The sequence below is a fragment of the Myripristis murdjan genome, chromosome 6, assembly GCF_902150065.1.
Source record: "Myripristis murdjan chromosome 6, fMyrMur1.1, whole genome shotgun sequence".
Classification (NCBI taxonomy): Eukaryota; Metazoa; Chordata; class Actinopteri; order Holocentriformes; family Holocentridae; genus Myripristis; species Myripristis murdjan.
This window is the reverse complement of record NC_043985.1, coordinates 8,088,123-8,103,447: the sequence shown is the minus strand read 5'-3', so window position 1 is coordinate 8,103,447 and position 15,325 is coordinate 8,088,123. Positions and strand designations below refer to the sequence as shown.

The following is a 15,325-nucleotide window of genomic DNA, read 5'->3' as shown; positions in this document are numbered from 1 at the left end:
TTCAGGTGTGAACTTATTTCCACGTCAGTTTCATTCTCATCACCAGCACTGGGCTGAGCCTCATCACAAGCAAGTTTAGGGACCAGCAAGGAGCCCATTTTAACATGAAGCAGGAAGGAGAATACACCTTTTAACTAATGTTCATTATGGCACCAAATAAGTTGGAAATACTGTGACTTTGGCATCGAGTGAATCATCCATTCCTGTTTGTCTTACATGATTACCCTTTCACCAGTCAGTGAACTCTGCTCGCTCACCAGTTTGGCACTGACAAGGCTAAGGTGGGCCAAAGCAGGTGTGGAATCACCTCACACCAGATTGATTGCATGTTTCATGTCAGTCTCCATCAAAAACCATTACAACCAGACTGTTGTTGGTTTATGTACAGGTAGTACATAGAACTGACATCGCCCAAGGTAACCTCAACAAACAAGTAATGGCACAGATCCAACTGGTGTGCAGTTGAAGCCTTTGAAGTGATCACATTTCTCTCATGAGACAGGCCTCCAACAGCAAGAGTTTCTTTGATCAGAGATTCTTTTGAACGAGCGCCTTCACTATTTGAGAGACGCTGCCAGCTTGTGCTGCACACAGTGGCATGACTGTAAATCCCATGTGGTTTCACAAGCGGTTTATGGCATGTGTGACAGTGTTTCATCCTGAGTGACTCTTGACGCAGGAATGGTGAGAATGACCAAATTATGGGGAAAAGGATTTTACCATCTGGATATGGTTGAATTTTTAAAAAGATTGTAATAGAACACAGTTGATGCGTTTCAACTATGATTGATGAGATTTCTCTGTTTGCTAGGCTGTATAAAGCAAATCTACATAAATACAAGCCACTGAAAAGGAAGGCAAAGTGTGGAGAGACTCTTGGCAGTGTCTTGACAGAACTAGAGCAGCAGCTCAAAGAGTAAAAGCAAAAACAGGTTGGACCTTGGACTCTTTATTAGATAACAAGATTTCTGCATTACTCCTCCGTACACTGCACAACCTGTGAGAAACAAAACAGTTTTAAATTTGAAATCCAACTTAAAATAATTGATACCTATGTTGGCATTAAATGGTTGTGTCCCAAAGATCACCAATAGTGAGAGTTTAATTTTTTTTTTTTTCCCAAATGTGCTTCATCAGCATAGCACCCCACCTGTATTCAGTGTCCTAGAAGTTGGTCTGTACTGTACTTACTCTATTCCATGGAACCATTTGTTGATTCCTCAATCCCAGTTTATGACTGCAGCATGTGTCTCAGGAGGGGTCCATCTATAAAAAAGGGAAACACTTCAGAAACAAACAAACAAAAAAAAATCACATCTGAATATAAAAAGAAATGGTGTAAGGGCAGGGGTAACTTGGTAAATTGGTTATATATACCTCTCAGCCAAGGGTTCACCAGGTACTCGGTTTGTACCCATGGTTAAAAACATCTTGAGCCATGGATTGTTTTGGACCAGAGCTAGGCTTGTAGCCTCCACTGTCCACAGTGCCATGTCCATGGTGTGTGTACTGGTGTGTTAGACTGTGCTCACCACCGACAGGTATGGAATGGGAGCTGGGCATGTGTCCGCTCTGCAGAGAACCAAATGCAAACCCGCCACCATAACTATAACCACCCCCAATCGACGCAGGAGAGTGGGAGGTTTGGGTCCCTGGATTGAGTGGGCTGGTAACTTGTGCAAAACCACCACTGTGTGAGGTGCTGTCTTGGTAGCTGGGCTGGAGAGACTGAAGTGGCTTTGTCGTGCCGGCAGCCTGCTGGAAATGTTGGCCAGATGGTGGAACCACTGAGTAATCTGAGACAAAGGGCTTCAGACTGATGGGGCTGCCAAACTGGAAAGGATAACTGTTACTGGAGGAGCTGTGGGCAGAGTGAGGTGGGTGTACTTCACTGACACTCTGAGACTGTTGTTGAGGTTGCGGGGATAAGGGTTTTGTTGGCAATGTATATTGTGACGCTTGCAGTGTTGCATTGCCCGGGTGGCTAATCGGGATGAAATCCCCATTTCTGGATGTATTGTGCTGGTGAAGTTCTGTGCTGGATGCAAGAAAATGAGAATGGGACTGAGGAGGGGGTGTATCAGTGTTTTTACTTGAGCTGATGTCAATAGGCACGGCTATATTTAGTTCGAATGCAGGTTCCTGGGTGGAGGACTGGGCTACAGATGAAGGATATTTGGTGATTTGGGGAGCATTCGCTGGAGCTCTATGCCCGACAGTCAGACCCTCTGCTGGGTTGAAGCTGCTTGGTCCTTGCTGAAAAAGAGGATTATATCCATATAGATTTTCAATGGTCTGGCCATAATTAGATGCATGCTGCTCTTCTTGCAAATAGCTGTTAGGATATTGCCCATATTGAGAAGTACCAAAATAATCGGGCATAGGTTTAAAGGTTGGTTCTGACGTCTTCCCTTGTTGGGTTTGATCAAAATATGTGGGCACAGAGCTGGCATATGTTCCTGTGTAAGAGGCAAGGTTGGTCTGTTCAGGCATAGGATAAGAATACCATGTTTGCTCAGTGTCCGCTTGCTTTTGAGGGTAATTTTCGTATTGGCCGTCCTCATGGTCTCCACTATTAGAGCTGTAGCCGAACAAGTGAGATTCAAGTTGGTGGCTTAGGTAGGTGGACGGAACTAATCTGCCAAATTCAGTATGCTGTCCATCTGGTTGAGGGCTGTGATGAAAGTTATTCATTTCTGGTTCAGCTTCAATCACAAGTTTGGTAAATGGGTGTTTTCCGTCAAATGGCTCTTTCCCGGTGTAATGGGTGGGGAGTTGCATCTGAGTTTGATGGTACGCACTTGGGACATCCGGATAATGTGGCGGGCTGTCACCAACAATTAGAGGGTCAGGCGATACACTTTGTCCTTTTTGGCCTTCGATGTGCTGATAGGGAAAGAAAGAGGGGAATGTGTGAGTAGGAAACAAGGGAGGTAGTGGACTGATGGGGTGATGCACATGGGCATAGTTATACTGCTCAGGAACAACATAAGGGTGATTACTAAAAGGGAAGGCAGTCTGTTCATTTTGACCTTTGCCATCACTGCTGCCACTTGGTTTGAGCTGACCAGCACTGTAATGACCACTGGGAAGTTTTTCATATTGCAGCGAAGCAAAAGTAGGAGACATAGAGTTAATTGCATTTGTGGGGTCAGAAAAAGTTGTTTGTCCACTTTGACCTTTCCCATAATCATTACCAGTAGGTTTAAACTGACTGCCGTAATATCCACTGGGAGTATATTCATACTGTGGCAGAGGATATGACTGTGGTGGCATCAGGGAGAGAGCTGGATGCTGTGTCATACCTGGTTTGGAAAGTCCATGACTGATTTGCTCACTGATAAATTTAACTGGTGGTGTGTGATCTGTGGGAATTTTGGGCCTCTGTTCTCCTTCATGCACATGAAAACCAGAGCTAGGGGGAAATCCGCTCTGGGCAGGACCACTTCCTCTTTGTTCTTGCTCCAGGTAGCTGCTCTGAACCCTGCTAGCACTGTTTGGTCCATGTTGATTTTCGGCAAAACCAAACCTTTGCCACTGGAGGGTTTTTTAGATGTGGAAGATGGCGGAATAGGAACAGAGAAGCTCAGTTGAAAGTGTGGTTTGGAGGTGTCATGGGTACTTTGTGCTCCATTTAGGTCACTTGCAGAACCTTTAGGAGAAGAACCAGCAGAACTAGGCAGCTTGTTAAAACTGCTGTGAATCTGAACACTAGTCGGCCTGTACGTGGACTGGAAACCGCTGGCCAAGTCTGTGTCTTTGGTGCCTCCACCTGTTACATGTTTTTTGTTTGGGGTTTTGGCAAGAGGAACCTTGATATTGAACGCAAAACCTCTGGGTTTGGGCCAGGGATGGCTTGAGAGAGTGGGACTACGTTGGGGGAAATGATGAGGAGCCAGCTCTTGTCTGTGCTGACTGGGTTGAGTGTAACTCTGGGACCAGTCGGTGGTACCATCAGACCGAGCCTGATGCTGATCAGGGACCTGGGCCTGTGTGTCTTCGTGGGACTGCCGGAGAGTCTGGATGTAGTGGAGAGGCCGACGATTCCCAAAGCCATATCCCTCTTGTGGCTTCTTGCTTAGGCCCTGCCTCGTCTCAGTATACCCAGAGCTGCTGACTATGAGGCAAGTAAAGATAAGCAACACGTTGTTTAAAATATTAAGCAAGTAGAGATAAATTATACACCCACAACAATTACACTAATGACTCCATTACTCACTTCCCGTAAAGCAAATTGATTAGAACTCAAATCAAGATTGACCACAGTAGTAATTTATATATCTCAAAATTGTCTGTTTGTCAGCCAATTTAAACGAACCCTTATAAATGATCCACTTAGTAAAACATGACTCAGACTTACCTCGTGGAAAAGCAGAGGAGTCGCTGGCCTGAAGGCTCAACAAGCAAACCAGGAACATACTGGGAGAGGATTAAAATGTCAGCAATCAATATCTAACATTTATTACAGCCAATTCAGGCCCACTGGTCGCACACAGAGGAAGTGCCACAGAGCCCGAATGGTCATTGAGCTGTTTGCCCTGGTTATTTGGTACAGAATAAAATTACTATGATGACGAATCAGAAGGGCCGTAAAAAGTGTCACCCCTGCTCGAGAGCTGTGCAGACATCTGGTGTGTTTGCTGCTGTTTTACAAGCACTGTCGAATTTGACTGAAATCTGACATTAGCAATGATTTTAACTAACATGAGCATCAGCCGACATGTTTGTCCTCATAGCTCCTTCAGTCGATATCTGCACACGAGCAAAACAAACTGACAACTCATTAAACAGAGCCTACTTTTTATTTTTATAACTCCTTTAATAATACTAACTGACCCCAACTCTTGGCACATGAAGCACCAAGGGCCCCACCTTCTGCAGTATAGGAAAATTCGAAGATATAAGGTTGAAGAAAAAGGTGAAAAAAAAGATATTTATAGTTACTAAAATGTATTAAAAATATGTATTTAAAAATGGCAGTGACACTGGATTGACAGTAGCATAGCTGCTTTGGTTTAAACAAGTATTAACCCTTAGAAACCTGAGCAAATTCATTTTTTTTTTAAATAAATAAATAAAAATAGGGGTGATGAGTAAAAATGGCCAAGAGTAAATTAGCAAAAAAAATGACCTGAAAATTAATTAAAAAAAAAAAAAAAAATACCAGGAATCAAACAGAAATTTTGCAAAGAAGCATTCAGAAATTACAAAAACAATTTGCAGAAAATTTGCAAAAAATACCAGAAAATGATCCAAACTAGTAATGAAAATTATCATACAAATATTGACAATCCTAATAATTATTTTTAAAATTACAAGACAAATTGCCATAAAACTAGCCACAATGAAAAACAACAACAACAAAAAAAAGATTCCAAGAAAATTCCACAAAAAATCAAAAATTCAAAGAACTTAAGTGATTTTTTTTTTTTTTTTTGCTCAGACGGTGAAATAAAATCTTTCAGGTTGTTCATCTTTTGGATCCACAATGATCCACTCATAGCAAAAATGCAAGAGTCCACAAATGTCTGGGGACGGCACTGACGGCAGACATGAAAATGGCACGTATGTTAGGTTAATTTAAGTGGCAAACACCATGTTACTCCATGCAGGCTCTGTGGGTGACCCTCACAGGTTCAGTTAGACAAACTAAGTTTTCTTTCATTACCTGGGGAGTTGCAGTCCAGCAGCCATGGTTGTGGCAGCCACACCAGCCGTCAGTTTCCGCGAACAGACCGTCCGGCTGCTGGAGCTGAGCCGTGCTGTGTGTGTGTGTGTGTGTGTGTGTGGAGGAGCCCGGTCAGGCCTGAGCAAAGCACTCCTGCAGCGACACAATCAGCTTTCTAAATTTCACAAGTAAACACACCTGTTGCTGCAGCCAAACAGATGAGCCTGGGGAGGAGGCTCAGGTGGGCAGGGCCTGCTGCTGCTTCTAGCTCGTTCTCAGATTGGCTCTCCAGCTCCAGGAAGCGGTTCAGTGCCACCAATCTTACATTTGAACTCTTTTTAATTCATTTTAACTTCACACAGATATGATCACTTGATGAGATTGTCCAGGCAGAGGAGAAAGAGGATGAGATCAATATAAATTAGTGTCTTTTTAACAAATAGAAATGACACAGTTAATTTAAAAACAATGATAATTCTGTTTCTGTTTACAGAGAACACAGGTATAAAACTACCCTGGAAATAACTGAACTACACTTCAGTCTTTTCATGAAGTGAATCCAGATATAGGCAATTATCCTCAGCTGATTTCTCCTATTAGATCAATAATCCAATCAGAAAGGAGCTGCCATAGATAAAGAGGAGCAGAGGAGCCACTAACTAAGAGTAAACAGTATCTACAGTACAGGTTTGACAGTTTCTATGATAGAAAGTCAACATACTGTCAAGTCAAGTCAGTTTTATTTGTATAGCTCAGTATCACAAAGTACAAATTTGCCTCAAAGGACTTTAGAGCAACATCTTCTGTCCTTAAACCCTCGCACTGGATAAGGAACAACTCCCTTAAAAAAAGAAAAGAAAAAAATCTGTAAGGGGAATTAAAAAAAAATAGTAAGAAACCTCAGCTGTTTTTGGTGTCATGTGTCTTACGTCAGGACGTCTGGCTTTCAACTTCCACAAACGTCAAAAAACATGTATTTCAAGTGATATTTCAGGATTATTATTATTTATTATTTATTTATATTCTTATTTACTCTTACCCTCACCACAACACACTGCATTGTGGGTGCAGTGTGTAATAATTGCTGAGCCAGCTGTGTGTGTATGCTGACCATCTTGAGGAAACTGCATTTTAATACCTTCACAGCATGAACACATTTACAATGAGCATGTGTAGTGCTTGTGGGGCGCAGGTACTTTTAAACTTGCGGAGACAAAATGCTCGTTGCAGCGCTTTGAAGGGCTGAGACGTGTGAAGCAAAAAAAAAACTCACCGCTGGTATTTTCTGTGAAGGGAAGTCATGCTAACTCCACGCTTAATCAGTTTAACCTGCTGTGACGCCGATCAGGACATTCAGCTTGTCTCCGCTTGACTTGCTGTGTTTAGTGGCTCATAACGATCAGGTCATTTACACACTGATTGCTCGCCAAGATCAATGTCATTTGGAAAACATTACAACTCTCTCTTATTTATTTATTTATTTATTTTGTTGAGTGCATACAAACAAAGCTGGTACTTGCCAATTTGTGAGTGAAGAATGATTAGCTCAAACAGGTTAGACGTTTTGAGAGAGATCACTGAATGAGAAAATAGTGGTTCTCCTTTTTTTTCACTACCCAAAACCAGTGAAGAATTTTTTTTTTTCTTAAGTCAAAAGCATCCTTTTAAACAGAAATTCAAATATGGAGAACACCTTTCTAGATGCGTGGTATTTAGCCCCCTCCTTTCCTCTTCTTCTTCTTGTGCATGCTCAACACAGCCGACTTGTTCCAGTGAGTAATCAGTCATAGCATTAAAAAGCGATGTGGCTGTAGTCCATGCCTGCAGATCTTCACACCAGTATCTGCATGCATGCTAAGCGAGCGGGCTGCGCTTTGTACTCCGGTCACAACGAGACAAATCAGACGAGCGTTAATGATTGAACCCCGGCCTTGGTCTTGTGTTCCACCGCAGTGAGCTGTGCGCTAACACTTCTGGCCAAATGATGATGGATCTCTTCAAGGTGCTCCCTTGGTTACTTTTATTTATTTATTTGTTTGTTTGTTTACTCCCTGGCTGTCGGCAGGGAAAAAAAAACAACTTATTGCTTTATTAAGGAGACCATCATCATCAGGCAACCTGCGGGTGAAACCTCATGTACTTTCCCTCCTGGATAATAAGGATGAAGGATAAGCACGGAAATGCATTTTGATTGACTTAACTAGTTCCCTGCCACTGTAGCCTCATCTCAATCACCCACACCAGATTATTCAAGCGTGTTTTATAAAAACACTACGAGAGTGAAAGCAGAAAAGTCAGTCATGAATATAGAAATGAGATCTGACACCAAGGTTCACATCCAGTTGCTCAGTTTAACTCGTATCAGCCCAAAATGTCCCCTTAGGTAGCTTCAGTGTTGGAAAAAAGCATATTTTCCATATCTTGCAGCAAATTTGCAAACATATTCTGTGGCTGTAGCGCTTCATTGAAGCTACATCAGACTTATATTGCGTGAAATATTAAAACCCAAGGTGTCGTGTCTTTTTATGTCTGCGCCATTACCTCAAACAGAAAACATCTAGATGTCTTGTGCATCATTTTATACACATTTCCCTGTGATTCAGGAGGACACGTTTGGTATCTTTGGAAAGCTTTAAATCCCTGCAAGAATTTTAAAAAATATGAACAAAGATCGGCCATGCAGCGTGCATCTGTGATGACGAACCTGACGGTGGCGCTGACAGGGTGGAAGGGGTTAATAGTAGAAGAGACAAAAAAAGGATGTGATGGAGCTACTTTACTGTTTAGAGACGGCGAGCGTCCTGAGAGCATCTCTGCACCTGAGTCTGCACTGTTTGTCCTTGTGTTTGCTCACGCCACGGCTCACCATCACCAATATCTCCGTTTACTGTGCTCTACTACACCTCCATCATTTGTATGGCCTTTGGTCTCTCCCTCTCTTTCTCTCCCTCTCCCCCTCTCTCCCTCCCTCTCTCGCCCCAGCCCCCTCCCCCTCCTGATTGATTCCTCTGTGCTTTGTGTCGTCCTGCTGCGGATGAATGATGTTGTTTGCCTCTCTGACAACCAGTCAATACCTCATTTTGTTTCATTTTCAGGCGGCTCCCGCTGTAGTCGTGAATGTGTTTGTGAGCATGTGTGTGTGTGTGTGTGTGTGTGCGTGTGTGCATCTGCTTGGTTTCTGACTCTGTTTGTTTACTTGTTTGTGAGAGTGCACTCGGTGACTCCCAAACCAAATGTTGCAGCGAGGCCCCTCTCAGGCTCACGGTGCTGTTTCAGCTCTGATGTGTGTGTATTTGTGTATGTGCCTTTTTGTGCATGCACCTACTGTATGTATGCATGCCTGAGCGTGCAGCAGTGCTTGTGTGGTTGTATATGTGCATGTGTGGGCCTTAGTGTGTGTGTATCTGTGTGTGTGTGTGTGTCATCAGCAGCACAGCACAGTGTGTGGGACAGAGCGGGTGTTACACTGGAATAATGATGACAAAAAGCCACCTGTCAGAGCCCAGGCTCTGCTAGAATGTCATTTCACAGTGAATGGGTAATCAGGTCGGCGGTGTGTGAATAGGAAGGCTGGAGAATTCAGGGCCTCTCAAACTTTTTAATGCCAAGTGCCTTCTCATAGCTTTGCATAAAGCAGGAAACCCCACAGGGGGAGGGAAATATGGCAAAGGACACCCATCCGAGAAAGCCTTTAGAATTTTTAGATTGAATTTTGCTCAGGGAGCCGTGTGTTTGTAAAATGCTGTGGTGATAGCAGAGGGAGGAGCAGAACTTCATTTGATCCAGACAAGATATAGAAGTGCTCTCTTGTGAATGAAGTATATGTGAAGTAATGAAATATTCCTTTTTATTTCCTGGGTGCTCTTCATCTTTCAGGCCTGCTAAAACACCCCGTGCAGCCCCCTGATCCCCTTCTGATGAAGACATCCAGGACATAATACTGCAGAGAGCGGCCTAGATAAAAGCCTAGATAAAAGGAAAATCCACCCTAAAATACTTCAAAACAAGTGTGTTATTTCTAACACAGATGGCCTGCTGGGCCTGATGGTGGCGCTAGAGTGAAGCTCATGGACTCGGCCAAATTGCCGGGTTTCATCCTCCAGCCAACATGAATGTCACAAAATTTAAACTCTTACCACCAACACTACAACCTCTGGAGGAAACATCATGGGTTCACCAAAGCTGACCAGTATCATCATCTACACAACATCAGTTTTGTGACCGAATGTAACTGGTCACTTTCACCATATAAATAATTATTAATGATTGACTGATTCCAGTGATTTCTCTCTGGGTTACGCCCAGGGCATTAGCATTAGCTGCCTCGTCCTGATGATAGAGCTCATGAAACTTTAATGTGCAAAAGACAAAGTTTTGCCTGCTAAAGGGGAACTCATGGATGGTGCTAAAGGGAAGGTCATGAGGTCATGAGGTGACCAAAACTGCCAGGTTCTGTCCTCTGGGCTGGTGGATCCTCCAGGGCAAGATAACAACACACAAAACCTCTCTGAGATATAAGGGTGCACTATTAACATTTTCACCAGGAGGAAGGTTAGAGGGTCAGGACCAGGTTCTGTCCTCTGGTTCCCAGAGTGTGTCGTGACAACTGTCCAAGGGTGCTGGTGCACAATCTGCTTATTATTTATAATTCTTCATCTCACTTAATGAACTTTACCTCACATAAGCTTTATTTTAGGACATGTAAACTGGAGTTCAGAAGTGAATAAAACAGAGCTCCTGCTCAGATTTAAAAAAAAAAAAAAATACCGGATCGAATGTAATGTTAGCCCTACTGAATGTGCTGCAAAGGTTTTTCAACTTGCAGAAAGTTTCTGCACACGCTGAGACTGAAACATGGTGTACTGGGCTAGTGAGGTTTTGGCTCCTTGTGGGACACGAGTATCCATCCCTATCAGAGAGGGCCATCAAGGTGTGTTTACTCTTCCCAGCCTCCTACTTCAGCCTCTTGCATGTACAGGGTGTCCACAAAGTCTCTTTACAATATAAAAAATCTATTACAAAAGCAACTGATGAGATATGTTGATCAGATTTGTTCTATGTACTCAGTGGTTATCAAATTGGACATTAACGACCTGAAGCAAAAGGTCACTGATGCCATTGCGACCATTGATGAGGCTCTCCTGCAGCGAACATGGCAAGAAATCGAGTACCGTCTTGATGTGCTTCATGCAACTAATGGTGCCCATATAGAGGTGTATTAAATGAGGCAAAAAAAACTTCAGTATCTACTCCTCATTTTGTAATAATTTCCACAGATTTGTCTATTCATTTGCTTTTGTTATAAATTTGTTAAATTGTAAAGAGACTTTATGGACACACTGTACTTGTCTTGCATATATTTCAATGAGAATGAGGCTGTCAGTGGAATAGGACCTGCAGGTGGCGCTGTCTTTCTCCTCCCTGCATAAAAAGATTCTGTCCCTAAAAGCAGGTACATGTGTGACACTAATGCGCCCGACATAGTTTTTGTTTTGTCTTGTCTTTCTCTCAGTTCCCAGTTCCCTAGTGGCTTTTAATCTGTTCTGTTATGATTATTGTTCTTAACTTCACATTTCCTGAAGTCGTCTGTTACCTGTTTGATCCAAATGTAAAATAATAATCACTCAGAATGAGGGGCCTCGAAATGAGAATTAAATTTTCACAAAGGTATTATTTTCAGCCAAAACAAAGAACCTACTTATTATTCAAAATATTTTATTCATCAGTTATTGTGTTGAAGTTTTTACAGGATTATTTTTCTTATTTCTAAGGTCAATTATGTATGACTGTTTGCTCAGTGGATTTGAACTTTGATTGAAACTGTTGTTGTTTCAAATATGCATTTTACGAAGTATTTTTCCAGGTGTGCCTTGGTTAAAAAAGTTTACTGCTCCGGGGCAAGACAACATGAATGCTGGCACCAAAATTCATGGTAATGCAAAAATGTCTGAGATACCAGTGTGCACTATTGTGAATAATGTTTTTTTTATTGAGCATTTGCCACAATATCATATACTCACAAAACAAAATACCTCACATTTGTGATGCAATATACCCATTTTTTCTTCCCCTGCCCACAACAATCCTACCATCAAGTTTTAATATTAATATATTATTAAGTGGTCCTTTTTGACATGTAATCTAAGTGAGGTTGCCAAACTTCTAAAAAGTCCTGACTCTGGCATCTTAAATTATAGTGTATTTTGTCTAATGGAATATAACTAGAGGTTTCATTTAGCCAGTGAGTTACTGTGGTGGGTGGGGGGTGGGGGGGAGTTGGATTTCCAATTAATTGTAATGCACTTCTTTGCAGCAATCAGTGCAAGGTCAATGTATTTTTTTTAGGTCCATATAACCTGTGCCAAGGAGACACAAGCGAGGTGATGAAATAATTTGAATATTAAAACATGTTGATATGATGTCTATTACAGATTTCCAGAATGTTGTGAGCAGACTGCAGGACCAAAACATGTGAAAGAAAATTGCCTCTTTGTTTGCCTCTCAGTGTGCACTATTAACAGTCCCCTGTGCGGTGGCACCACGAGGAAGGTCACCAAAAGCCTCACCAAAACTGCCAGGCTCTATCATCTAGACAACATGAAATTTAAATTCATGGTGATCAAGCCAAATAGACTTGAAGATATCTCTGCAGTCGGTGATGGAAGGTGCACTCCTGGGCCCTTTTGTCATTAGACATAGACCATGTGACCTCATTTCCACCATATAATCACGTTTAATAGCAATCTACAGCAGTATGAATCTTCAGCGGCGGCAGGCTCCGGTGTCAGTGGCTCGACAAACCGCTTTGAAAAGACTCTGGGCGATCACGCAGGGAGAAATCGGCTGCAGAGGAGACAGAGAGGCCAGTTTCTCCACCAGCAGAAGCCTCAATAAACCAAAATGTGATGTAGCCACAGCTTGAGTCTTTGCCACTCTGTTATTGGGATCTTATGAAATACAACATGCTCTTCACTGGTTCTGTGTAAATTTGAGCAGCAGAGCACACACAGCACAGCACCACTCCCTCATGACTCCCACTTCTTCTGGAATGCAAAAAAAAAAAAAAAAAAATACCACTCTCTCCACCTAAACACACACAACAGCACATCTCCAGAGGGTCGTTCTTTGAAATGCATTAACTGAGGTAGACAAGTAGAAGCAGTCAAGGCAGTCTGAGGGATCCTGTGTACACCAAAAAAAAAAAAAAAAAAAAAAAAAATTCCAACATGTGATCACAAGCCTAGACCGCACCGAACACCCAAAATTTGTGACTGATCTACAAGCGATGGAATCGTCAGGGACTATGATTCATGATGTGATTCATGACACTTGGGTGCTGATTCAATACTTGCTGTGATTCTGCAAATACGCAGACTTCTAATTTTATTCAGGAATATTTATGTTTCAAAACAACTTAACTGTCTCTGCTCGAGAATAAGATTTCCTCAGGACAGACATAATCATGAAACAAGGCAGGTTACAAAGGGTCAAGTTATCTAAAAGCTACTGTTGGGTAGCAGCCAGCAAAATATACATAATTTCTTTTATTTGATTTTATGAAACATAAGCCTTTAACAAGTATGCTTATAGATGCAATTGTTAGTGTCGATATACTGATGTGTGTGCAAACAGTGTGTGTATATTGCCATGGAGATTGTGCATAATGTAAATGTAAATGTGTATACAGTGAGGATTGCTTCGAATTTTATGTGTTTATTGAAATGGTGCTGGTTTTGTGATGTTTATAATGTTTTAATTAGGTTTGGGGATGAGTGGGGGGAGTAATGTAAATGCATATACGTTTGCATGTGTGTAAAAACATGTGTATACAGTATATTTTTAACTTGGACCCCAGGAAGAGTAGCTGTTTTTTTTTTTTTCCTGGTTTTTTGTTTTTGGTGATATAAAAAATGTCTGAGTCTCCCTTTAACTGAAAGAAAGAATGAATGAATGCTTGTGTGTGTGTGTGTGTGTGTGTGTGTGTGTCTGCACATGTGAGGAAAAGTGCATCAGTCTGGTCATCGGGGCTCAGGGTTGAACAGCATGTACCCGCAGAGCCTCTGAGGCCTCGGTCCAAACGGCGGCTCGGTGCAGAGCAGTTCATGACACATGACTCAGCTCCATCAGATCACATCTCCGGCTCCACCAGGTCAACTAAATACATGAATGTAAAGTCTCCTGTACAGCTCAGTTCATACGATTTCTCTCATCCTCTCTGACTGATTTGAACAGGTCCATTTTCCAACCTCCTGTGACTCTTTTCCGTTTTTGTGTGTGAGAGCTGAGGAATCATTTAACTGAATTTCCATCTGGCGTGTGAATGAAGCCCCTGCCTCTCAGCTGTAATAAACAGTTTCCAGCGAGCTGTCAGCCTAAAATTCTCTGTTAACACTTAAAAATGATGATCCTAAACAAATGACTTACAGGGGATTAACAAATATTTCAAAGATCACCATTCCTACACTTATAAATGTTTGCAAACTAATCACAGATTTGTTATTTACAAATACCTAAACCTGTGCAAATGATTATTTCTCCATTTGTAAATGATAAGTGCTTGTAAAATTGAAGGAAAATGTCATTCAATATTTGTGCATAACCCTAACCCTTTACCTAACCCTAAATACATCTATATGTAAATGTTTGGAGGGATTAATCTATGAAATACGTAAGAATATCTTATGAATCATTTGTTAAGGCACATTATTATCAAGCGGTTCAAATTCTCTGGTACTTCCAAAAAGGAACGTCCTGCCACATGCTCTCATTCCTGGCTCATTCATTTTTAAAGGTGAGTGGGTCCGGTGGGAGCTGAACCCATAATCCTGGTGGCGCGAGTGCAGTGTTAAGCCCATTACGAGCTTTTGAGCTCAATCAAAAATTCATTCATTTCAGCTGAGCAGGTTACTCCCGTGTGTCTGCGCTCTTTAAAATGAGGTTGCCTCATTTGGCTCGAGCGTCAGTTTGTCCCTGCATATAAACGCAGGCAGGATTTCCGAGGCTTTATTTGTCAAATTCGGGCGACAGCGTGGATTCAGCAGCTGCCTCACCACACGGTACTGAAGCAGGCAGGTGTCAGAGAGCTGACATCTGACATCAAGCTAAAGCAACAAGCCCGCTGTCTTACTTTCCTGCTGTTTCCTGTGAGAGCCACTGGGAGGTATATGTTTGACTGTATATGGTTTTCAGAGGGAGGCAGTGTCCACAACTCATCATAGACACTCACTGCTGCAGGATTGCACTTATAACTTGGTCAAATGAACCAGATTTTGAGTGTTTGAACACAATAAAACCTGCAAAAAGAGCAAAAAAAAAAAAAAAAAAAAAAAAAAAAGATGATGGATCTCTATTTCTCATGCTCCAGCGCTGGAAAACTGTGTCACCAGTGTGCGTCGCTATGACAGTGTGGACGGCCTGCCTTAAACATCTGATTTGAGAAGCAGGTCTGACTGGGCTGCAGTGTGAACACAGGTGCAGGTGCAGATACCTCGTGTCGGTCAGTGCGTGGGGTGGTGCTCTATCAATCAATCAATCTTTATTTATATAGCGTCAAATCACAACAAAGGTTATCTTGTGACGCTTTACAGGTAGAGCAGGTAAAGACCACGCTCTACAAATTACAGTAGAAAAAAACAACAACAAAGAAACCCAACAGAT

At 42.2% G+C, this 15,325-nt stretch overlaps 1 protein-coding gene across 2 annotated transcripts; it reads right to left on the bottom strand.

Annotated features, from left to right (window-relative positions):
- Positions 1 to 933: 933 nt before the first annotated feature.
- LOC115361320 (uncharacterized) lies at positions 934 to 5,834 on the bottom strand. 2 transcript variants are annotated; one of them, XM_030054735.1, is made up of 7 exons: positions 5,669 to 5,834; positions 4,361 to 4,419; positions 4,039 to 4,117; positions 3,306 to 3,972; positions 1,378 to 2,886; positions 1,192 to 1,266; positions 934 to 997 (listed from the first exon to the last, which is right to left on the bottom strand). In XM_030054735.1, exons 1-5 carry the CDS (start codon positions 5,692 to 5,694, stop codon positions 1,393 to 1,395), a joined length of 2,325 nt encoding a protein of 774 aa, XP_029910595.1. In that variant the 5' UTR covers positions 5,695 to 5,834; the 3' UTR covers positions 934 to 997; positions 1,192 to 1,266; positions 1,378 to 1,392. The 2 variants fall into 2 exon arrangements, with proteins under 2 accessions (XP_029910595.1, XP_029910594.1); XM_030054734.1 differs by having other exon boundaries at positions 3,306 to 4,117.
- Between the last annotated feature and the right edge of the window lie 9,491 nt (positions 5,835 to 15,325).

What these genes read in the sequence shown, in the direction of transcription:
- LOC115361320 (XM_030054734.1), bottom strand. Translation starts at nt 5,694, where the DNA reads ATGGCTGCTGGACTGCAACTCCCCAG. An exon ending in GCTGGACTGCAACTCCCCAG is followed by an intron (nt 4,420 to 5,668) that starts GTAATGAAAGAA and finishes ATCCTCTCCCAG; the next exon opens with TATGTTCCTGGTTTGCTTGT. An exon ending in CTCCTCTGCTTTTCCACGAG is followed by an intron (nt 4,118 to 4,360) that starts GTAAGTCTGAGT and finishes CTTGCCTCATAG; the next exon opens with TCAGCAGCTCTGGGTATACT.